At 50.2% G+C, this 23,975-nt stretch overlaps 9 protein-coding genes and 1 non-coding gene across 10 annotated transcripts; 8 read left to right on the plus strand and 2 right to left on the minus strand.

Annotated features, from left to right (window-relative positions):
* Nucleotides 1-90: 90 nt before the first annotated feature.
* bioDA (adenosylmethionine-8-amino-7-oxononanoate aminotransferase) lies at nt 91-2,541 on the plus strand (the record flags this gene model as incomplete). The annotated part of the gene is made up of 4 exons (XM_043279773.1): nt 91-348; nt 401-1,704; nt 1,752-2,317; nt 2,381-2,541. The coding sequence occupies 4 exons, from the start codon at nt 91-93 to the stop codon at nt 2,539-2,541; spliced, it is 2,289 nt and encodes a 762-aa protein (XP_043137419.1).
* Nucleotides 2,542-2,728: 187 nt separating this feature from the next.
* BIO2 (biotin synthase) lies at nt 2,729-3,969 on the plus strand (the record flags this gene model as incomplete). Its single annotated transcript, XM_043279774.1, has 2 exons — nt 2,729-2,932; nt 2,989-3,969. 2 exons carry the CDS (start codon nt 2,729-2,731, stop codon nt 3,967-3,969), a joined length of 1,185 nt encoding a protein of 394 aa, XP_043137420.1.
* A 247-nt stretch (nt 3,970-4,216) lies between these two features.
* On the plus strand, nt 4,217-5,476 carry ACHE_50097S (uncharacterized protein; the record flags this gene model as incomplete). Its single annotated transcript, XM_043279776.1, has 1 exon — nt 4,217-5,476. One exon carries the CDS (start codon nt 4,217-4,219, stop codon nt 5,474-5,476), a length of 1,260 nt encoding a protein of 419 aa, XP_043137421.1.
* Nucleotides 5,477-5,790: 314 nt separating this feature from the next.
* On the plus strand, nt 5,791-7,080 carry ACHE_50098S (uncharacterized protein; the record flags this gene model as incomplete). Its single annotated transcript, XM_043279777.1, has 1 exon — nt 5,791-7,080. One exon carries the CDS (start codon nt 5,791-5,793, stop codon nt 7,078-7,080), a length of 1,290 nt encoding a protein of 429 aa, XP_043137422.1.
* Nucleotides 7,081-9,518: 2,438 nt separating this feature from the next.
* ACHE_50099S (uncharacterized protein) lies at nt 9,519-11,327 on the plus strand (the record flags this gene model as incomplete). The annotated part of the gene is made up of 1 exon (XM_043279778.1): nt 9,519-11,327. The coding sequence occupies one exon, from the start codon at nt 9,519-9,521 to the stop codon at nt 11,325-11,327; it is 1,809 nt and encodes a 602-aa protein (XP_043137423.1).
* Nucleotides 11,328-13,107: 1,780 nt separating this feature from the next.
* ACHE_50100S (uncharacterized protein) lies at nt 13,108-14,468 on the plus strand (the record flags this gene model as incomplete). The annotated part of the gene is made up of 2 exons (XM_043279779.1): nt 13,108-13,516; nt 14,005-14,468. 2 exons carry the CDS (start codon nt 13,108-13,110, stop codon nt 14,466-14,468), a joined length of 873 nt encoding a protein of 290 aa, XP_043137424.1.
* Nucleotides 14,469-17,965: 3,497 nt separating this feature from the next.
* Nucleotides 17,966-19,721, minus strand: ACHE_50101A (MFS transporter; the record flags this gene model as incomplete). The annotated part of the gene is made up of 2 exons (XM_043279780.1): nt 17,966-18,256; nt 18,306-19,721. 2 exons carry the CDS (start codon nt 19,719-19,721, stop codon nt 17,966-17,968), a joined length of 1,707 nt encoding a protein of 568 aa, XP_043137425.1.
* Nucleotides 19,722-20,229: 508 nt separating this feature from the next.
* On the plus strand, nt 20,230-20,301 carry ACHE_t50001S. Its single transcript has one exon. It is a non-coding gene; the product is annotated as a tRNA-Arg (tRNA).
* A 153-nt stretch (nt 20,302-20,454) lies between these two features.
* On the minus strand, nt 20,455-22,453 carry ACHE_50102A (signal recognition particle receptor subunit alpha; the record flags this gene model as incomplete). Its single annotated transcript, XM_043279781.1, has 2 exons — nt 20,455-22,176; nt 22,229-22,453. The coding sequence occupies 2 exons, from the start codon at nt 22,451-22,453 to the stop codon at nt 20,455-20,457; spliced, it is 1,947 nt and encodes a 648-aa protein (XP_043137426.1).
* Nucleotides 22,454-22,731: 278 nt separating this feature from the next.
* ACHE_50103S (protein transporter YIF1) lies at nt 22,732-23,893 on the plus strand (the record flags this gene model as incomplete). Its single annotated transcript, XM_043279782.1, has 3 exons — nt 22,732-23,019; nt 23,076-23,639; nt 23,690-23,893. 3 exons carry the CDS (start codon nt 22,732-22,734, stop codon nt 23,891-23,893), a joined length of 1,056 nt encoding a protein of 351 aa, XP_043137427.1.
* Between the last annotated feature and the right edge of the window lie 82 nt (nt 23,894-23,975).

The raw sequence follows: 23,975 nt of genomic DNA on the forward strand, positions 1-23,975 counted from the left end.
TAAGAGGCCGTCACTAAAAACTAGTCTAACGGTCCACCGTTCACTCTCACCGGCGTCCTCTCTACAACCTCGGTACCGGATACTGTCACTATGACTCTCTGGCGCTCTTTGCGCGCTCTCCAGGTCTACGGCGCCAATACAGACGTGGGCAAGACCATTGTTTCGACAATTCTATGCCGGTCTATCCAGCGCCAGAATCAGCGAGCTGCTTTCCTCAAGCCGGTGTCAACGGGTGATCTGAGTGAGGCCGACGATGGCCATTTGCGGCGGTTCGGAGCGGGCACCATCACCCGCTGTTTGTACCAGTTCGACAAGCCTGTGAGTCCTCATCTGGCTGTGAATGAAGATGTAAGCATACCAATTCCATATTTCAATTGAGAGAGTAGTGCTAATTGTGTAGATTAACGACGACACCCTCCTCCGCCGCATCTCCTCCACCCTCTCCGACTGGCACCGCACCGGAATCAACCTCTCCCTCGTCGAAACAGCCGGTGGCGTCCATTCTCCCGGCCCCAATGGCAATTCCCAAGCCGATCTCTACCGTCCGCTACGACTTCCTGTCGTGCTGGTTGCCGACAGTCGACTGGGAGGTATCTCGTCTTCCATCTCCGCCTACGAGTCGCTCGTGCTGCGTGGCTACGACGTACAATCGGTACTGCTCTTCCGTGACGATTACTACCAGAACCACCAATACCTACGTGATTACTTCCAGCGCAAAAATATACCCCTTCGACCGTTGCCCGGGCCGCCGCGTAAGGAGGAGAGCGCCGCCCGGGATGAGGAGAATATGGACAAGTACTACGAGGGTGTCGCGCGGGGGGATGATATCACCAGCCTGCTGGAGGAGATGGGCGAGAAACACAAGGAGCGATTGGAGCGGCTGGATGGCATGGCAGACCGGGCGCATGAGCTAGTCTGGTACCCGTTCACGCAGCACCAGGGAATGGCCGCCAAAGACATCGGAGTGATTGATTCAGCTTACGACGACAATTTCCAGGTGTATTCCAAATCCGACGCTCAAAATGGGCAGCTGCATCCGACCTTCGACGGCTCAGCTTCGTGGTGGACGCAAGGCCTGGGACATGGGAACCCCGATCTGTCGCTATCTGCAGCCTACGCCGCCGGTCGCTACGGACATGTCATGTTCGCAGGAAACGTGCACGAGCCTGCATTGCAGCTAGCGGAACGACTCCTGCAGACGCTAGGTAATCCGCGTCTGCAGAAGGTGTTTTATACCGACAATGGCAGCACGGGCATGGAGGTGGCTGTCAAGATGGGACTGCGGGCGGCGAGTGTGCGATACGGCTGGAATGCGCGACAGGACTCGATTCAGATCCTTGGACTGAAGGGCAGCTATCATGGGGATACAATGGGAGTGATGGACTGTTCGGAGCCGTCGACGTATAACCAGAAGGTGGAGTGGTATCGCGGTCGGGGATACTGGTTTGACTTCCCGCTGGTTACAATGACGAACGGGGTTTGGAAGGTGCAGATGGGTGGTTTGGGAGATGTTTTGGGGTCTGATTTGGAGTTCCCTTCGTTGCAGGCTGTTTTTGACGTGGATGCACGAGTGCGATCGGAGGCTGCTCAGCGGTACCGCGAGTTCATCCACCAGAGCATCCAGGAACAAGTGCAGAAGGGGGTGAAATTCGGGGCATTGATTCTCGAGCCAGTGCTCTTAGGAGCCGGTGGAATGCTATTCTGGTACGTCTCGTGCCTACAGGTATATTCTATGGTGGCTAACGAAACAGCGACCCCCTCTTCCAACGATGTCTGGTCGATGTCGTCCGCTCTCAGCCAGAGCTCTTCCGCCCTGGAGCCCAGCAAAGCGACGGCTGGTCTGGCCTTCCGGTCGTCTTTGATGAGGTCTTCACCGGTCTGCACAGACTAGGCCGTCGCACCGCTGCGTCGTTCCTTGGTGTCCACCCTGACATTACAGTCAACGCCAAGTTACTAACCGGCGGATTAGTGCCATTGTGCACAACCCTCGCCAGCAAGGAAATCTTCGACGTCTTCTCCAGCCCTGAAAAGAGCGACGCCCTCCTTCACGGACACAGCTACACCGCGCACGCCGTGGGATGCCAAGTTGCCGTGGACACGCTGCAGAGCATGGCTACCATGGAACGTGGGCGGTTCTGGGACGTTTACCGGAGAGATTGGCAGCAAGCGGGCGCTGTCGATCAGGGCCAAGACCAGTTTGTTTGGAGCCTGTGGTCGCCGGATTTAGTCACGGATTTGTCGCGGGTTGATTCGGTCGAGGGGGTCTTCGCCTTGGGGACGGTGCTAAGTATTTCCCTCCGCGATGCGGCCGGTGGAGGTATTTTCCTTCTTCCCCTCATTCACGATATTACTCGGAATGCTAAGTGCTAATCGATGGTAGGATACACCTCTACCGCGGCTAAAGGTCTCCAGCAAAAGCTTTCCGCGGCCAATGTCCACTCTCGGGTATTGGGCAATGTACTATACCTGATGGCCAGCCTCACCACGAAACCGGCGTCTCTACGGGCACTGGAAGATTTACTGCGGAGGAGTTTAGCGTAGATATTTATAGTGGAATTACAATTAAGCATATCTAAGCGTTGAGTATTCGATTTCCGTAATAGACCTGCAGCCGCCGACTTGGTTCACCGAGCCCCTCCGATCATTACTACCATTACTCACCTGGTCCTTCGTCCTCTTCATCATCTCCTTCTCTTCTGCATCTTCCTCTTCACTATTATACCACACAATGTCTCTGTTACGGTTACGCCCCCTCCGCCTGGCTCGCGCCTATGGCACCGTTCAGGGCCCTCCCAGTGCCGGCTCACTGCCCAGTCGGATCCCCAGTGCCCTCCAGGAAGCCACAGCAGCGAGTGCCCCTAGAACCAACTGGACCCGCGAGGAGGTCCAGCAGATCTATGAAACCCCCTTGAGTCAATTGACTTATGCTGCTGTATGCCTCCTCCCTATCCCCGCGGATTAACAATCGATGGATACTGATAGGTGCAGGCCGCCATCCACCGCCGCTTCCACGACCCCTCCGCAATCCAAATGTGCACACTAATGAACATCAAAACCGGCGGCTGCAGCGAAGACTGCAGCTACTGCGCGCAGTCCTCGCGCTACAGCACCGGCCTGCAGGCCACCAAAATGTCCCCCGTCGACGACGTCCTCACCAAAGCCCGCAACGCCAAAGCCAACGGCAGCACCCGGTTCTGCATGGGCGCCGCCTGGCGAGACATGCGCGGCCGCAAGACAAGTCTGAAGAACGTCAAGGCAATGGTTTCCGGAATCCGTGAGATGGGCATGGAGGTCTGCGTGACGCTGGGCATGATCGACGACAAACAGGCCAAGGAGCTCAAGGATGCGGGCTTGACCGCGTACAACCACAACCTGGACACCTCGCGGGAGTTCTACCCGAACGTCATCACGACACGGTCGTACGACGAGCGTCTCAAGACACTCAGCCACGTCCGCGACGCCGGCATCAACGTCTGCTCGGGCGGTATCCTGGGTCTGGGCGAGGACGACTCCGACCGCATCGGCCTGCTGCACACCATGTCGGCGCTCCCCTCGCACCCGGAATCCTTCCCTGTCAACGCCCTGGTGCCCATCCCGGGAACGCCCCTCGGCAACCGCAAGATGATCCCGTTCGACAAGCTGCTGCGCACGGTCGCCGCGGCGCGAGTCGTCATGCCCAGCACGATCGTGCGTCTGGCGGCTGGCCGCATCGCGCTGACCGAGGAGCAGCAGATTGCATGCTTCATGGCCGGTGCTAATGCCGTGTTCACGGGAGAGAAGATGTTGACTACGGACTGCAACGGATGGGATGAAGACCGGGCTATGTTTGAGAAATGGGGGTTCTATCCTATGCGGAGCTTTGAGAAGCCTGGGTTGTCGGCTGCTGAGCCGCAGGCGGAGTCCTCGTCTTCGTTCAAGGAGGCCCCTGCCGCTGTTGAGGGAGCTGCGCAGGACGTAGCTCGTGCATAATCGTATCTAACTACTCAATGCAATTTAGTACTTGTACTTAGCGTCAACCTTCGACTCATGTCTTTCTTGACTACTAGTATTCTTAACTTATTGTCAACTAGCAGAATGTAGCCGCGATCACTGGCAGTCAGACAGGGCAAAACAGGGCAAAGCGGGCTATGCACAAGGCTGAGAAAGCATCGATACGATACCCAATATAAGCAGGGACGACCCCGCAAATTCGAGCAATAAAGAGCCATGACCCAACATGCCAAAAATCCATAATAACGACGATCTAAGCATCTCCCTCGCCGCCCCATTAGGCTGGACCTACGCCCCAGGCGACACCATCATCGGAAACATAGTCCGCAAAACACACCTCGTCACCCCCGACGCCAGCCTAAAGCTCTCTCTCGTAGGCCACACAGCAACCAAAATCGAAGAGCGTCACGGTAATTCGAATCGCGAGTACGGCGCACACTGGAACCTGTGGCCAGTGATAAGCGACGAGTTCTTCCGCGGCCCGTTGCACATTCCCGAGGGCGCTGGGACAGACGAGTATCTGACGAGCTCGTTCGAAGTGACTATCCCGACGAGACCCTCGAGTACACTGATCAAACGGCATTCTCAGGCACAAAGTTTCCTGTCGTTGGACGACGATAGCGTGGCGCGGCAAACGATACCCGGGAGTTTCGAATGCGGTAGATATTCAAGTACTGCTACTGTCTCGCTATCGTATGGCGTGATTAAGTACAATCTCGAAGCCGTGCTGCGGTATACCCGCGGCGGAGCACTCGCCTTTAGTAGGGCTACCTGCCCTGTAAGACTGCGACATACACGCAGCGAGCCTCCGCTGCTTTTCTACGAAACTAAGCGCTGGCTCAGCCTAACACAAACGGTGCAGAGCCAACGACTCGAGCCAGGCAGGGAAGATGCGCCCCTTTCCTTCCTCCAGAAGACGCAAAAGTTCTTCGGCTCGTCCAGCGTCCCCAAATTCACGTATAAACTGGAAATCAGGACGCCCAAAACGGTGCAACTGGATAACGCCCTCCCCATACCTTTCACCATGAAGGCCATCCCACTGTTGGACCAGACAAGCGAGAGCATACGAAGCCTCGCGAAGACCATCCAAATATACATTCACACTATCAAACTATCCATCGACGCCAGAACCGACCTCCGCGCGCCAGGAACATCCAACGTGAACAACGTGCACTACGACCAGCACATCGAGCCCCACGCCGGATTCTTCACCTGCAATCCTCCAATGGCGCTTCCAGTTGGACAAGAACGCGAGCCCGTCGATATAGGCAGGAAGTTTGAACTCTGGCTACGGAACGACGGTTTGCAATGGGCAAGTCAGTCACGGACATACCTGCGCCCGCGTGGCCACCCTGTATACCCTGATTTCATGTCATATTTAATTAATCATTGTCATTGGGTTTCGTGGGAGATTATGCTTGGGGTTGTCGGGGAAAGGCAAAAGGTGACGGGGAGGGCAGAGCTGAGAGTTTTGGCAGCGGATTGAGAAGGCAGTCTGGAGTTGTGTGTTTTGGTTATTGATTTAGCATACTGATATTGTTATTGATTCAACATATTGATATCTGTTTTATAAGGATGAACCCAAATGTAACCGGAATACTTGTCAACTTTGACCTCTGGCATAATGTAGATATTTCGATTACTGGCACAGTAAGCACGAGGTAAGCCACTTCTAGGGCCAATGATATACAGTTGGCTATGCACGAGGCTTGAGGCTGAATGCTCCAATACGACACCCCCAACCCAACCTATAAGCAGACCCGACCCCTCTCATCCCAAACAATCGCATTGCTAACCACCATGCTCGACATCCTAAAAACCAATACACCACCCCGTGATCTAAGCATCTCCCTTGCCGCCCCGCCAAATTGGACCTTCGCCCCCGGCGACACCATCATTGGAAACATAGTCCGCAAAACACACCTCGTCACCCCCGATGCCAGCCTAAAGCTCTCTCTCAAAGGCATTACGGCAACAAAATCTGAAGAGAATTACAATGACTCAGCCCGCACGTATGAGTTGCACTGGGATCTATGGCCTGTGACGTGGGATGAGGCTTTCCGGGGACCGTTGCACATAGCCGAATGGTCTGATGCAGACGAGTACCTAATATGTCCGTTCGAAGTGACTATCCCTCGGAGGCCTTCGGGAACACTGATCAAGCGCCATCCCGCGGAACAGAGCTATCTCCCGTTGGACGATGACAGCGTCGCGCAGCAGGGGTTACCCGGGAGTTTCAGATGCGCTACACCCGGTGGTAGTAAGTCATGTCACGGGTGTATCGAGTACTTTCTTGAAGCCGTGCTGCGGTATACACGTGGCGGCTCGCTGGTGACATGTAGAGCTATTCGTCGAGTAGTCCTGCGGCATATACAAACACCCAGCGAGCCACCAGTGCTGTACTACGAAACCAAGCAATGGCGCAGCGGTCCACAAACCGTGCAGAGCCAGCGGCTCGAGCCAGGCCGAGAAGATGCGAGTTTGACATTTATACAGAAGACACATAAATTCTTCGGCTCGTCGCGCGTGCCCAAGTTCACGTATAGAGTGGAGGTCTGCGCACCAAGAACAGTGCAACTCGATAACCCCCTCCTGATACCTTTCACCGTGAAGGCTGTACCCCAGCTTGGTCCCGACAAGACGAGCTCGAGCATCCGCGACAGCCTGCACTCTATCCAGATCAAAATCCACTCTTTCAAGCTAACCATAGACGCCAAAACCGGCCTCCGCGTATCAGCAAGGCCCTACGCAAACCGCATCCACTACGACCATCACACCACATTCCATACCGAAGTCCTCGACTGCAACCCACCATTATCCCTTTCCGTTGGGGGCAACGAAACCGAAACCGAACCTATCGATATAGGACAGCTATTCGAGATCAATCTACGCACCGATGGTCTACATTGGACAGGTCGGCGACACCCGATTTGGCAAACTATAATCAATAGCAGCTCTGTGTATCCGGATTTTGTGTCGTATTTAATCAAGCATTGGCATTGGATTTGTTGGGAGATTGTGCTGGGAGTCGCAGGGGAGAAGCAGAAGGTGAAGGGGAGGGCAGAGCTGAAAGTTTTGGCAGCGGATTGAGAAGGCAGTGTGGAGTTGTGTGCTTTGGTTATTAATTTAGCATACTGATATCCCTGTGTTGTTGTTTCTGTTTTATAAGGATGAACCCAAATGTAACCGGAACATCGGCTTGATTCTCTACTTGCTACCTTACCGATCTCACTTGCTCACGAAGCCTGGAGGGGGCGATATATACCCAGCAACGCATTGTTGACTATTGACGACTGTGACAGCTCAACACCATACAAACGGCTGATATAGACAAACAGCGCCAACATGTCAATCAACTCCATACAAGCAATCTGGTCAAACAAGGGCTTAAGCCTCATCGCACAGATGTCTATAAAGGCCGTTAGTCGCCTAGATAGATTTCCTTTTCTTCTTCCCCAGATTCGACGCCGATGGCTACACTAGTTTAGATAGGGATATCATTTCGTTAGTATGTACTAGTACGAGCCCGTGACAATACTTATAAAAATCGGAAGAGGCTAAGTAGTTTTAAAGTTGATAATGATGGAATTGAAATAATATCATAACTCAGGAAGGTCGCTTTCAAAGGACTGTTTCACGCTTACATGATTCAAGAGATGGTTTCTATGTTGAGAATTCATTTCAGACTTCACATCTCACACTACCTTCTTCTGGCCAGCATAACTCACATGCTTCCGCTGGAAATTCATGGTGAGAAACCCAGGCGTGTTTTACTTCCCGGTTTGCTCTTTCACGCCAGAGCAGGGTTTCAATAAAGATCAAATGTATCAACGGTCATCAAGTCTGAAAAGCTATATGGACCAATTGATGACCTGAGTAGGCCTGGACATTGTCCTTGGGTATACCCAAGAATTTACCAAATACCCAACTTTTTACTGATTAGTTATAGCTTGGCGGATGTATATTCTGGAAGTCATGAAATGATCAGCCCGATAATCGTCCGTGCCGTAACGTATTTCCCAGGCGACCCGCCTCCCTACCGCGTTGGCGTCACCCACGTCACGTCCTATCAAGTTCAGCCACCCATTATGCCACCAAAACGCACTCAATCGAGCCAAAAATATATTGAACAAGAGGGCAGGGTCTTACTTGCTATTGAGACTATCAAGAAACAGGAAATCACAGTGATTGCTGAAGCAGCACGTCGATTCAATATACCTCGAACAATACTACGTGACTGAACTACGGAGTAGTTAGAAACCAATCGGGTCCAAAATAATCATAAGGTGTGGCTTGTTTCCGAGCTATGGGGTAAAGCTATTGGCCCAATAGGAGATGTTTTTATTCCCATACATCCCATGGTTTGCAATCGGCTGCTCGGTACCTTTCCGGTTTCAGGCGGCACGTTATACACAGACTCGGTTTGGAGCCGATATCTTAGCGTCTTGGGTCAAATTTAAAGACAGCATATGGCAGCATGGCTGGGGCGTGATGACTTCCAACTTGCACAATACAAGAGCATTTGAACTGCAGTTTGCCCGGGACATTCCAACAGGCTTGAACGGTTGGAAAACAAACAATACCTTGTTAGAGACTGCGTCACGGCCACGGCCTGTACGCGGTGCAATGTCATGCCATCCACTTGAAGATCTTCCTTGCTTCATTCCGAGACAACCGGAGCGGGAAAACAACATAGACTGGGAAACCGTTGGTACTGACCACGCGGAGGTTTATCGGGGCAAGAATCCGATAATTAACCGGTGCGATCAGTACTACATCTGTACTACCTTGAGGGTTAGAGTTGTGAATCTGATTAACATCTGCAGACGGTGCAGAAAGTGCGGGAACTTGAATTACACTTCCATGAGCTAGAGTAATTAAGTTTGATGTTGATTTGTCGAAACATGAGAGGACCTCAAGTATACCAGACTATGGCCATTTGAAGTTATCATAACGAGCAGTTTAAGTGTCCACTCAACACCTTCATGGCCAGAAAGGTAAAGGCTAGATTTGTTGGGATAGCTAAGGATCTTTTCCTACCTTCTTCGTATCTCCATTTGAAATCTGCCATTATTGCCTGGATAAATTTACCCATACCGAAGGGTACGTTTATATCCAAGTCTACACAATTTTCCTGCATCAAAATCCTTAGTCACTAGCGTGTATTTTTCTCATCAGCCAAGGCCCCTCCAGTAGCTCGATATGTCTCTGTGTGGATATTGGCTGCCGGTAAATTCATCTCTTTCAGTGTATCTTGGATCATTTAATTCCAGGTGGAGCACATCCTTGGCACTGGAAACCTAAGTTCGGCGTAAGTATGTATGCTCCACTCTCTTTCAATGTGTCTTTGCTTAGTGGATTTCCGGAAAAGACAGTCTAGCATTGAATGGTGAAGACTATGTATACGCCCCACCTGAATGCAAGTACTGTCAAAGTGACTTTCTCCATCCTGCACTTTCTATAAATACTAGGCCATATCTCACATCAGTTTGTACCAGCAACAGCTTAACAAGTTCTTTCTCTCATCAATGACTTTCACAGCACTATTCCTGGCGCTGTGCGCCTTCCCAATCCGAGCCGTTGGCGGAGCTTCTGCTATCCCTCAACAGGCAAATCCAAGTGCCAATCCCCACTGTGGCTCTGACTTTTGCACCTGGTGGCACGACACTGCGGAAGTCAACATCCATAGCGCTGTTCGGCCGGAAAATGTCAGACAGTCGCGTCGGTATCTGGTCCAAGTTGCAGCCGCGGGTACAAACGATTTCTTCGACTCATTTGTGTACGAAACTATTCCCCGGAATGGAAATGGAAATGTTATGAGACCGGGAGATAGTCCGGCAAGCAACACATTCAATGGTACCGATGGCATCTCCATTGAGCTGGAAGCCGGCATTAACATGGCATGGTCACACTTCGAACACGGTAAAGACGTCGACGTCAAAATCTCCAGACGTGACGGGAACCCTGTTGACCAGAATGTTATTCTCCGGCCCGCTGCGATCCCGTATGACCTGAAGCATTCTGATGGTAGTGTCATCATCCGCGTCCCTGCAGACCCCAATGGTCACAGGTTCTCCGTTGAGTTTGACGAGGACCTCTTCACGTACCGTTCAGATGGGCAAGGTTATACGACACATGGTGAGGGAGACATCGTTGGCGTGGAACCGAGGAATGCTCTGCTCATATTCGCAAGCCCTTTTCTTTCAGAGGATCTCATCCCACCCATGGACGGCAGTGACACCAAAGTGATGAAGCCAGGCCCAATTACCGTGGAAGACATTGAAGCGTCTCCAATTGTGTATTTCCCGCCTGGCGTATACTATGTCAATTCAGACCCGATCGGAAAGGCCCATCTGAAGCTGGACCCAAGTACATATTGGGTGCACTTAGCTCCTGGCGCCTACGTCAAGGGAGCCGTTGAGTACACCACGCCGAGGAAAGACTTCTATGCAACTGGGCATGGAGTTCTCTCGGGTGAGATCTATGTGTACCAGGCGAATGTCGAAAAGAAATATTTCAATATCAAGGACGACGTGACCAGCCTCCGAATGTGGTGGCATCGAAACATTCAGGGTGGCCAAACTTGGCATTGTATCGGTCCTACTACGAATGCTCCACCATTCAACAGCATGGACCTGAAGGATGGTGCAACTGATAGGGACGACATTTCTGTTGAAATCTCCGATTACAAACAGGTTGGTGCCTTTTTTACGCAAACTGATGGTCCCCAAATGTATACAAACGGTACCATCCATGATGTCTTCTACCATGTGAACGATGACGGTATCAAAACTTATCACTCCGGTGTGAATGCGACCCGTCTTACGATATGGAAGGTGTTCAATGACCCTATCATCCAGATGGGCTGGACACCTAGGGACGTTCACGGCATTTCAATTGACACGCTTTATATAATCCACACACGGTACCAGTGGAGCGACACTTACGTCCCTACCTCTATCATCGGTGCTTCGCCAAGTTACCTCAATGATCGGGAGGTCGACTCCTCGAAATCAATGAGTATGTCTCTGTCTAACATCAGTTGTGAAGGGTTATGTCCAGCCTTATTTCGCCTCACACCCCTGCAGAACTATGTCAACTTTACAGTTAGTGGAGTTAGCATGCCTGATGGGTTGATTGGTGGGGATGTCCATACTGGTGACAGCATTATTGCAACGACTCCTGCAACGACCTATCCTGGATTGGAGGATCTCAAGATGGATTTACGCATTTCTGACTGGACTGTTAAGGGAAATAAGGTTACTACACAGAATGCTGCAACACTTGGTCAATTCCATATCAACAAGGCTTATGCAGGACAGTGGTCGATTTCCTGATCCGGCTCTTTATGAGGATATAAATTGCTTATGTTTGAGAGCATACCAACATGGAGGACCAATTTGGTCTATATTACACTTGACCATCTGTTTATTTCCTTTGGCCAGGGCATGTTCATGAACGTCGGTGATTCGCGAGATTTGCCCTCCAAGTAGCCTCTCCCAGCCATGCACCTCAACTTTACCGTACTTTACTATCAACAAAATGGACTTACTATCGCTCTTTTCATTTTTATTTTTTGCTTTTTTTCTCTGACTTCCCCAGCACCACCTTGATTATGTCTCGAGTCTTATGGACAAGAATGGATATCAGCACCGCGCTCACCCAGGCGCTGACACCTGGATACTTAACATAATTGGAACATGGAGAACAAGTGGGTTCATGCGCTCATCACCACAGTTACTGATACAGCAAAGCGTGAACAGCTCCTGAATATTTTGAGTCGTCAAATTTCGAATCACTATTCTCCATGATGCTGCATCAGTGTAGGTCAACTCACTTGCAAAGTGTGACAGCCAACACTGGCAAACAACTGAGCAATATGAGCAAACAACGAGCCCTAGCCATTCCACTTGTGATCACACGACGGGTAGATGGTTTTCTTTTGTCTCGCGAGACAGCTTTCTTTCTTTCTTCTTCCTCTCTAGATTCGATATTCTCGACGATGGCTACCTAATCTAGATATGAATATCATTTCGTTAATATACTAGTACGAGCCCGTGATACTATGTAGATAAGTAAATCGATGAATGTAGCGAAATAGAGAAACAAGGCCAACTAAGTACGTATACTTAGTTGTTGGTTAAGTGTGGACAAGCCAGAAACTAGTAAGGTAATCAATGCTGATTGACTTGTACTGATCATGAAGAACTGAACATGAATGAGCGTCCTTATATTTCCTTCCATCCATACACCATCTGTGGTCGAGTGGAGGTCGCAGTATACCATCCGGTATGAATTCATGGTCGAGCAATGGCAGGCGACCAAATGATGTGATTGCTAAATGGTGGCTGAATCCTGCGTTCAAATAGTAATTCATTGTTCGTTCAGTGAGGTAAGATTTAAGGCTTGGCTTTACACATTTTATCTGGCTCCCTTGTCAGGTTGCAGTGATCCTAGCCTGAGCGATCGGGGTATACTTGGAGAGTGCAGTGTGCACTCGGCAAAAAATGTCATGTCCATGATGACAAATACTATTCCCGCATCATAGATTCTGGCTCCGGCCTCATTGCACTGAATGTAATGTTGATCCCAAAAAAACCACGAGACAAATGTGGCTCATCGGCGTAAGAGTTGGCAAGATTTTTCCTCAGGACGTGGATGGAAACAAACCCGCAGTTGAAAGGGTCATTCTCGAATAAGCATAGGCTCTGCATTCATGGTTGTTCATGAATTGTTTTGATAGACTGCTTAACTGATAAATGGCCTCCATGTGGTTCAAGCACGGCTGAGCGGACAGGAAGCCCCGTTTCCCATACCCTATGGTGTTATGCACCAGCCCTTCGAGCAGAGTGGATTATATTCTGTATTCAATAATTGATTTGCATTTTCCATGTTTCTATCATTTTCCGTTCTTTTTATATGGCTGCGGACATGAAGTAATTCAGACGTCTATTGTTGCCATTTAGATGTATTGCTACGCATTTGTATCGCCACCAGGCACCAATTACTTGATCATATTGACAGGTATATGACATCGAGAGCCCTACCTTGGGAGCAGAAGAGTTTGACAAAAGTAGATCGGACGTTTGTAGCCTAGAGATGCCTATTCTATACAAAATGAGTCACAATACAACACCTTTTAACCAGGCATTCGCCATCTTATCCTTGCGCTCAACCTATTTATTTACCAGCATCTCTACTACCAACCCACAACATGGAGCAACTCGTCCCAACTTTCATGCTGATACTCCCAAAGTCGACGATCAATTCACCCTACAAGCCACCCTGCAAGCCACCCTCCAGCAGGAGGTCAAAGCAAAGTCCATCCAGAGACTGAACCTAAGCGACACAAAACGGCGCCGGATCCTTGATGTCCCAAACGCTGAGACAGAAGAGAAGAACATCGCCGCCTCATCGTCCAGCACCAAGCAAGGGCTCCTGGCACGCGCAGCACATTCACCAGATCAGCTCAGTCAGTCTGAGATTCAGCTGCTCATGCATCGGTACTGGGCGGAAGTTACAGTGGGTGAGTCAATGGCGAGGCTTGGTCGGTCCATGCTTGGGAGTGACGATGCATCGAAGGTAAAGCTTCGGCTGGAATGCGTTCGTATGAGGAGAATGAGAAAGAGGCATTCCAGAATGCAGGAAATGAGAATTGGTGGCGTTGGAGAGAGGAGTCCAAGCGAAAGATAGATGAGGATGCTCAACGGAAGCTGAAAAAAGCAGAGCCCTGAATTCACAAGCTGTGGGAGGAAGAAAAAGAGTATGAAATGAAGAGGCCTTGGGGGATATGCGGTATATTGGAGTCCAGATTGCGCAGATGCCACAGATCGTGAGAGAGAATATGAAAGAAATATGCACAGCGTGCTGCTCTCAACAAAGTCCCAGAGTTGTCTTCCAGACGTGCTTGGGTATGGCTGCATATTGGAGAAGTTGGACTGGCCAGCGGACCATGTTGATTTCGCCCTGATCTTGGAGGAACGACTAAACGCCCTTCGCAAGCATTTCCGGTAGATTCGCGCTTTACCACCGAACAGAAACACAGAAGTCTGTTTGCTGAGAAAGGAGACGGCTTACTCGAGGGCATTCAACGGGATGTCTTCTTGTACATCGACAAGGACTGCGTCGATTCTACTCTGGGTCCTTCGCGCATGACGGACAATATGGATAATATGTGGGTTTATGCTGTGGACCCTGAGTACACTCCGAACCCCGATGAAAAGGATGGATATAAAGGATACCTTCGTGTGCGGGTGCAGCAGACTATGCACAGGTTTTTCAAAGCCCGGCGTTTCCATGCCGATGAGTATCCAATGCAGTACTTGTGGCGTGCATCTTTGAAGGCCCCTAGAGCGCAGGCTTTTATGTCAATCTACGATGATGAACTTGATGATTGGGAGGATGGCCTGAGCACCGAGGATTGGGGATTGTCAGTTGATATAGATGGCGCTGTGCACACTTACCGGTTCTTTTGCTGACATGGCTGGAATTCCATTGCATCCTTGGGAATGCTCCATGACTTGCTGTAGGAAGTAGTTACAAAAAGATAAAACATAAATAACATCTAACCATTGCTATGGTCATATTTTATCGCTCCATATTACCAGTCTTTATCCGTAAAACGCATGAGCCTAAACTGGTCCTCCGGTCCCCTGGTCCAATCCAAGCCGGTAGTGATTGCAACGTCGGCAGTAGTGGTGTAGCTCGACGTCGATGTTTGCTTTGGAATTGTCCACGGCGGAAACGGCTCGTAGGTAGTCCCGTAGCAGCTCGCCGGGTCGTAAGCCTCACCAACACGAATTGTCAAAAAAACTCATCAAAATCCGAATCCATGGGACTTAAAGGGCTCTCAGTAGGGATAGGCTTTATAGGTAAAATGGGATCGAGGAAGCCAACCATTATAAAGGGCCTGTGGCTTTTTCATCTCATATATTGCTATAGCTGGATGGTAAAGTCGAGATAATTGATTTCCCATCACCTGATTTGGCGCTATTGTGCTTGACATGCTCAACTTGAGTCACGGATATTGAAGCCCCATATGGTAGGTGTTGTATAGACAGCGGGGAATATCAACACCGCGGTAGTCACTTCGATAGGAAGGAGTAAAACCCAGTTGAGCAACGTGCAAATTTTGCTTCAGCAGTACTCTCCGTTGTTGACATTTTGTCGTTTTGCTTGCAGTTTGAACAATCTCGACATCGAATCCATGTCCCTGAGAATTTTGGTCATCCCATAAGTTCCTGTAGCCGTGTACAGCAGAATCTCCTGGCACTGAGAAGCAGCCATCATATGAACATCTTATTGACGATAGCTTGTCAACGGACTAATTCTTGAGTAGACGAACTTCGGTTCTGGTGAACGAGTGACTAATGAGTACGAGCTAGTCATACTTCACTCATGCATAAGTGAATAGATGCACCTTACTCTCGATACAGTGCCAATCAATGTTAGTACTGGAGGCGTCAAATCCTGTTCAAGTCATAAAAATCATTCGGAACAGACGCTCCGACAGCGTAGACCATTTGCGCCCAGTCAACCTGCAATCTTTGATACCAGGCTTAGGCCAATAGATCTATCGGTCCGTCCTGCCTCGCAAGCTGAAAGTCATTGACCTCGAACGAGCCATAAATAGCCGTGAATACAATGAAAGGTCCATGGAACTGCATCCTCTAGATCCTGTCAGCATCAATCAAGATAGTTATACACACAAGGAACGCCCATACATACTCAGTGAAGCTTTTGGAACGCTCCTTCGGAAATCCAGCAGTATGCAATCCTGTATACTCCCCAAACCCATCCACGGGTGGTAGGCAAAAATCGCTGCACATGCTCATCGATCCTGGGCTTGCAACACGTACATTCAATGGCTCAGTTCTGCAGAACGAGGAATTGACACGGCCGTACCGGTCTTTCCCACTCAACTCTGGTGAGCAGCATGTGTGTCCTAGGAGGGAAAAACCGAATTTGTATATCCTCGTCTTGGTATACTGCCTCTATGGGGCCGATGTTCTGCTGCAGAGCCTACTACCTTTCGGTAGTATTGTGAGTTTTTTTTTTTTTTTTTTTGTTGTGAGTATCCTCAGCAGTAGTGGTAGTAGTTTGCGATGTCGACGTCAGAATCGCAGGAAACGTCCACGGCGGACGCGCCACATTCACCCATGATCTATCTACCATCAAGCCATCGTTTATTTCCATTTTATCTGTTTTCTTTTTTTTTTTTTTGGTTTATCGTTGCCTACTACCCAGCATGGACAGGGAGCACCTTGTCCCAACTTTCGAGTGAGTAGCTCACAAGCTCGGTAATGAATATGCGCTGAAGGCCGGAATTTTCTAGCTGGAGCATAAAGCACTGTCTGATCCCCATCAATAAGTGATGAGGAGCGGCGGCACATCATGGATCCCCCAGATGCTCTGACCAAAGAGCAGAATATCACGGCCAAATCATCACTCAGCAAAGGAGAACTCCTCAAGCGGGCAGCGATGTTTCCCAAGGACCTAAGCAATCCTGAGCTTAAATTGCTGGCTAGCCGTTATTGGCTAAATGCTGGACTTTATGGGTCCATGGATATGCGAGAGGAAACACTCACTAGTCTGAACCGGGCTCGTGCGGTGCTTGAAAATGCGAAGGGAGAGTCTCTACGGCGCCGTGCAGAACACCACAACAAAAAAAAAAAAAAATGCAGGAAGACGCCGAGAAGAAGCTCAATCAAGCGCACCATTGGGTCCATCAGTTGTGGAATGAAGAGAAGGGGGGCAAATCAAGGAGGTCCTGGGTATACGCAGTCTATTGGCACCCAGATGTCATCTATTGAAGGCAGAATTTGATAACGCTTTGGAAGACATCCGGTTTAGAATGTTCCCTGAGGTTGGCATGTCAATGGCATTGAAGTTTCACTGGGCACTGCAATTTCTGGACTGGCCATACATTCCAGGTGTACATCACATCTCACAACCATCACTGAATGCCGCCCGCGACCTCTTTAAGCACATTCGCGCGCTGCCTGCGGAAACAAATCATGGGCTAGCTCTACAGATGGGAAAACCCACGGCCTTTTCGAAGGCATCCAGAGGAATGTCTTCTCATATATTGACAAAGACTGTGGATTCGGTTTTGGATGGTACGCTCTGGGGGCATGACAAGTGGGTTTAAGCAGTCGATCCAAATTACGTCCCCGACTTTCATGGCAGGGATGGCTATCCAGGCTACCTACGCGTCCGACTGCAACAAATCGTCTACAGATTCTGAGGCCCGGCGCTTTCATGCTGATAAGTATAACATGAAATACTTGTGGCTTGCATCGAAGAAGCAGCTCCAAAACCAGGCATTTGTCTCAGTTCATGATAATGAAATTAGTGCTTGGAAGCTAATGGTAGCGCACTCCGTAAGGAGTCGGATTTGAATGGCACTTAGCTAGATTAATTGGTTGATCTACGAGATGACACTATTATGTTGAATGTCTATATTTTTTGACATATAGCTATCATTAACTGAAAATAAAAAAGAAAGGATGTTCGGGATCAATCAATACGAATCTAACCATATCCCGTATTTCCACCTTCCACTCAACATTATAATATAACTATCTCTTGGTCTTGTATGGAACGTTACTGACAATATCTCACCCTCTCGAATATAACCTTGCCCGTCTCTAGACCAATGCGCAATGTCCGTATTGGCCTCAGTCTCAACTCGTGAAGCATGGAGAACTACCGGATGCATACGACGTACATCCGGTCAGGGCTGTAGTTATACAAATGATTCATTCGAAGAAATGAGTAGAAAATGAGATTTACTTGATTTGTTAGAAGTTCAAGAACAGAGCTTCAAAGTGCTGCAGACCCGAGTCCAAGAGAATCCACTTTTATACACCACGATTAACTATACAAATGCGTGTGCAAACCCAAATCTATAAATCCCAAACCAGAACCAAACCAAACCAAAGAAATCGTAAATCATGTATACCAAGCAAGCAAGCTATGCATCCCGCTCCTCATCATCCGACTTATAATTATCATCGCTATCACTATGCCACCCCTCTGCCTCTAGAGAGCGGCCCCGAACACCGAAACTCAGAACAAACCCCAAGAACGACACGGCAGCAAACACGCCAAAGGTCATATACACGCCTTGGGGCACGACCTTGGAGCCGAGGGAGAATAAGCCGCCGGAGAGGAATGGGCCCACGGCGCGGCCGGCGGCGGAGAGGGTTTGGGCTAGGCCGTTCAATGCGCCGAGGACGGCGTGGTTGGGTGCGGAATTTGTTATCTGTGTTGTTAGTGTTGTATATCATGGGATTTTGTTGTAAGGAACATACCAATAGAAGTGAACTGGTGATACCGCCAACAGCAGCGACAGTCTTGATCAATAGGACGAAACAGAACTCAATCGCAACCCAGACAGACTTTGACGACATATGACCCTTCGGATCATCGCCCTTATACCCAACAAACGGCAAAAAGAGGAACGAAAGGGCGAATCCAAAAAGCGACGCTCGATAAGACGACCGGTTACCCATCTTGTCCCGCAATTTCCCAAACACACAAAGCTGGAATAGGATGGTCACCAAGCCGGAAAATCCCTGGGAAAGACCAATCTCTGACGGCGTAAGTCCACGGCCCAATGGCGGCTTGGCCTGTGCAAAGACCGGAAAGAGCGAATTGAACGAGATGTTGCACAATGCGAAAATCAGATATGACACAAGTAGTAATATAATATCCCGGTTCCAAAGCTCCGACGGCATAAGCTCGTGCTGATGGTCTTCGTCATCTGGCGCTTCAGACGCCGAGTCGAGCTCGCTATCATGGTCCTGGCTCTCGTTCCGGACTGGTTGATAATGTGGAGGCTCGACGAATCTCGCGCGTTTGGCGAAGCTCGTGTATTGCCAGATCCATGCGAACAACGCGCGGACTTTGCGTTGGAATTTGGGGAACGCATCCGCATCTTCGAGACTTTCTTCCAAGAAGAAAATTGACAGGATAAAATCCACCAACAAAACAATCGCAGATATCAAATTCGGCATGAGGTACGGAAAAGGGTTCGGTTCGCTTTTGTTAAACGGATTCCGCTCGAAAATCAATAAACCACCCAGCAAGGGGCCCGTGACGCCGCCAATACCATAGATAACCGGAAGGTAGGTGAACGCCTTCGACTGGTTACTCCGGTCAGTGATCTCACCCAGGCAGGTCGAAACCAAGCCCTGATTGCCATTAACAGCGCCCATCACCGCCTGCACAAGAATCGCCTGCCATAATGTCCTGCACAACCCGAATGCGAGAAAAGACACCGCTGTCAGGATAGTACCCAGCAGAATAACCGGCTTCCGCCCCACACGATCAGACAACCACCCCCAGAAGTAATTGGTCACGAACTGCGCCAGCGCGAAAGCAGAGGCCAACGTTCCCACATACACACCCACTGAGCCCAATTCCACCTCAGGAAACGAGAGCACCATATCGGGAAGGTAGGGACTGATCGAATTGAACGCCGTCTGCTCGCACAACGCTATCATCGCCAACACCGCCATCTGCTTCTTCGGGAGCGGGGACTCTGGGCCTGAGTGGTGGGAGATGGACCCTTCATGATCGTGATGCCGCGAATCATCGACCGAGGAGTTCGACTGCTCAGATGTCGGTCCTCCTCCACGTGACTTCGGTGGCGGCGTGTCGAAGGTCTGGTAGTGCTGCGTTGACGACCGTCGTCGCTGGAGAGGATTTCGCTCGTTCGATTTCATCTTGGGTCGTTGGTCGTATCCTTTCCAGCGCTCCAAGCAACCGTATAACCACCTCAATACCCCGGACGCTATTCAACAATGGCCACCAACTTCCCGTGGCTGGGGTCGTCGCGGATTGACTATGGGATATCAGAGGTCACAAAGATTCCAATCACCATAAGGACTTGTATTCCCAAAAGAGACTGACAAAAGCAAAGTCACTGCTGCAAGAAGGTAACCGAGATTAAGCGGCAATCGAGGGAGAGAACGAGCTGAGACCGGCGGGTGATGTAAGCGGAATGGAGGATTCCTGATCTGGACTAGTCGATTAGTTGTCCAGTCAAGAAAACGACATTATTAATGGTGTATGCAAGAGAATGTTCGTTGCAGATTGGGTGCGCCTGGGCTTGTTTTGTCTGCGAATAAGAGGCAACAAGAGTGAGAGAGATCGCTGGCAGATTGAGCTCCCAGCGTCAGAGGTAAAGGAATTTGACTTATGTAATTAAATTATCCCTTTTGATATCAGTGAGGCCGGCTGGCCCAATGGTAAGGCGCTTGACTACGAATCAAGAGATTGCAGGTTCGACCCCTGCGTCGGTCAATTTTTTTTTGTTTTTTTGTCTATTTTTTCTTTTTGTCTTTCTGCTTCGTATTGTTCTTCTTCAATGTAGTCGAACAATGAATCAATCAAAAGCTATGTGGATATTCAGGAACCAAAGAATGCTATCTCTAAGTCATAATTTATCGTAAACAATCACTTCATCAACAAATTAACAGCCCACGGCACACTCAGCCCTCTGATGTCTCCATAATGCTGTCCAACGCCCAAGAAGACAATAGGAATGCCAGTGGCATGGACCATGCTCACAAGCGTACCAACCATATCACCAACAGTATCACATTTACTGATAATAAAGCCATCCAAATTCCGTCCGGTACCAAACGCCTGATTGAAGTTGCGAGCCTGCATAACACTGTCCGTACCAACCAGAGCCTCGCCAACCATGAAAATCTTGTTGGGATTGGCGAATTTGGCGAACTTCTCCAGCGACGACATCAGACGTTGGTCGTTGTGGCGACGACCAGCAGTATCAATTAGAACCACGTCGAACTTGTTGACGGCGCCGTATTCCACTGCATCCTTGGCGACGTTGGCGGCGTCCTTGCCGTAGCCCTTTTCGTAAAGTTCGACCTCTCCGACGTTCTCGCGAGCGCTGAGCTCCTTCAGGTTCCGGGCGTGGACACGGAGTTGTTCAACGGCGCCGGAACGGAAAGTATCGCATGCCGCAATAAGTACACGGTAGTTGTTTTGAAGCAAGAAGTAGCAAATCTTGCCCAGGTTGGTCGATTTACCGACTCCGTTGACACCCACGATGGAGATGACATACGGCCGAGGTGTTTGTCCTTTGCTGGTCGGCGATGTGACGGCATCAATCTCACGCAACATGTCCAAAGAAGAGGTGGGAGTGAGGATCTTGCGCAAAGATGATTCCATAGCCTGGTGCAGTGCAGCATCGACACTTTGGAAGTTTCCGGTCTTCTTTCCGACAAGCTCCCGTTGGACACCTTCGCACAACCGTACAGCCGCCTCGCGCGCAACGTTTTTCTTCAGCAGGTGATCTTCCATCGTCTTGAGGGGCTTCTCCAAGTCAGCTTCGGTAAGAACCTTTCCACCAACAACGTTGCGCAGCATGCTGCCAATCGCGCTGAAACCAGAACCAACAAAGCCGGAGGACTGAGTCGACTTGGCCTTCTCACTGTCCGCATTGTCAAGAATCGAATGGACTTCCTCTCCCAGATCCTTCAAGACGAACTGGCCTTTACCGGTCCTGCGGCCCATAGAATCTTGCGAAACCTCATCCACGGCTGCCGTTGGCGCCTCTTCACCACCAGCAGGTGCCGAGTAATCCAAGACCTCGCCGTCGTCCTCATCAGCAAGTCCATCTGCATCCCATCTGCGCTTCTTCTTTTCGCCCTTGGAGCCCTTGCCCTTTCGAACTTTCTCGTCGCCGGACGAAGTGTTGGCGCTTGAGTTGGCAGCTTTGCGCGCACGGCGAGAAACACGACCAGCCGGGCCTCCCTTCCCGGCAAGGATGTGGCTTGCTGGTGCTGGTGACCTAGAAGTATCCCGAGACGGAGGTGGCGTATCCTCATCAGAGGTCGCCACGACCGGCGCAGCTTGTTGCTGCGCCTTCAGAAGACCAGGTACTGGCGGCGGCGGTGGTCCTCCATTATCAGACGAGACAAATGGATCCTTCTTAACCTCTCCATCCGCGACGGGAACTTCAACTGGCGCAGACCCGGTATTGTCCTCCAGTTCATGGACTTGCTGGTCGAAGTACCGATCGAACTTGTACTCGATGACCGTCGCACGCGAGCTCTTCAATTGGTCCTTGTAGAGATCGATGAAAATGGTCGAGATGTTATCGAGCAGCTTGTCGATCCAGCCAAGGTGAAGTAGCGATTGGTAGACGGCCTAGAGAAGTCAGTCGCCGCAGTAGGCAGGCACCAGAGACAGATGGACATACCACAAAGATCAAGTTGAGATCCTTCACTCTCCTCCATTTCAGGGTATATTTCTCCTTCTTGAAAACTGGGGAAGGACCGTTTGCTGTCGGGGCCTGGTTGAGAACCTTTTCCTCGATAAATACGTCGTTGATAAGACCGTTCACGACATGCGCACCGACGGGGGCGTAAGATTTGGACCATAAGACAACCCCAGAGGTTGTCAAAATTTCGAAAGCCTCCAACATAATGAATTATTCTGAACCGTGAAAAGGTTGTCAATTGTGAGATGTTCAGAAGGAAGTGACGTGGTGGAGATTTGCGGCGAAGGCAGCGGAGAGACAGCTCTCCCGACGGCGGAAAGTTGAGCCACGTATAAACACACTCCGGACTTCGCCTTACTACTACTACCACTCTACACCACCATACTGCAACGCTCCAAGTCACACAATCGACGGGGAAGCACTCTCTCAGACCCGACTATTCTTCTTTCCGTCGCCCTCTTATCTCCTCATTACACAGCATAATGTATCGCCAGCCTTTCGCGCCGCCGCCAGCACAGTCTCCTCCACTTCATCACCCTGTACCGCAGCATGTTTCTACCGTGCCCATGATGCGCTCACCACCTCCACCGGCACCTCAACAGCCTCAGATGGCAGGCTATGGCAATCCGTATCAGCCGTCGCCTATGCAGGGTAGCAGTGGGACATATAACCCGGGGTTCGGGGGGTTCATCAACGATCCCACAGCCCAGATGGGATTTCAAGTCGGCAAGACGGCGATGGCGGCTGGGCAAGAATACATGGAACAGAACGTGAGTACTGCCATTCTTGATTTAGTTGCAACGTTATTAATATAACCGCCCTGCAGTTCAATCGCTATGTCTCCATCCCCGCGCTCAAACACTACTTCAACGTCTCCAACTCCTACGTCCTGAATAAACTCCTTTTGGTCCTTTTCCCATGGAGACATAAGCCATGGTCTCGCCAACAAGCGCGCCTGACAGCAGCAACACCAGGCCCCAACGGCCAGATCTCCCAACAGCAATACTCGTCCATGTTCCTCCCTCCTCGCGATGACCTCAACTCGCCCGACATGTATATCCCCGTCATGGCCCTCGTCACCTATATTCTCCTTACGTCGATGCTGGCAGGCTTCCGCGGTAACTTCCACCCGGAGCTGCTTGGGTCGACTACCACAACGGCGATTGCGGTTATTCTGTTTGAGATCTTGGTTTTGAAGATGGCCATGTACATTTTGACCATTAACAATGAGTCGCAGCTGTTGGATCTTGTGGCCTACTCGGGTTATAAGTTTGTTGGAATTATTGCGACACTAGTTACGGCGGAGATCCTGACTCCTGGGAAGGGAACTGGTGGATGGATCGGCTGGGTTGTGTTTATCTATACCTTCCTTGCTAACGCTTTCTTCCTGGTAAGTCCTCCCATGGTAGCTGTCGGAAACAAGTTACTTACACATCTCAGCTCCGCTCCTTGAAGTACGTTCTGCTCCCCGACTCGACCAGCGACGCCTCGATGCGCACCGGATCCATGCACACCGTTGCGCGCTCGCAGCGCAACCGCCGTACGCAGTTCCTGTTCATTTACTCGTACATCATCCAGTTTATCTTTATGTGGGTCCTGAGTCGTGAAGGACCGATTTATGTTCGGGCAGGGTCTGCTCAGTGATGTGTTTTATTTTATTTAGCATGATATAGATGGAGCTATGGAGCTATGAAAGGGCATAATACCAATGATAGCCAGTTTTTAA

This window comes from Aspergillus chevalieri, chromosome 5 (assembly GCF_016861735.1).
Source record: "Aspergillus chevalieri M1 DNA, chromosome 5, nearly complete sequence".
NCBI lineage: Eukaryota > Fungi > Ascomycota > Eurotiomycetes > Eurotiales > Aspergillaceae > Aspergillus > Aspergillus chevalieri.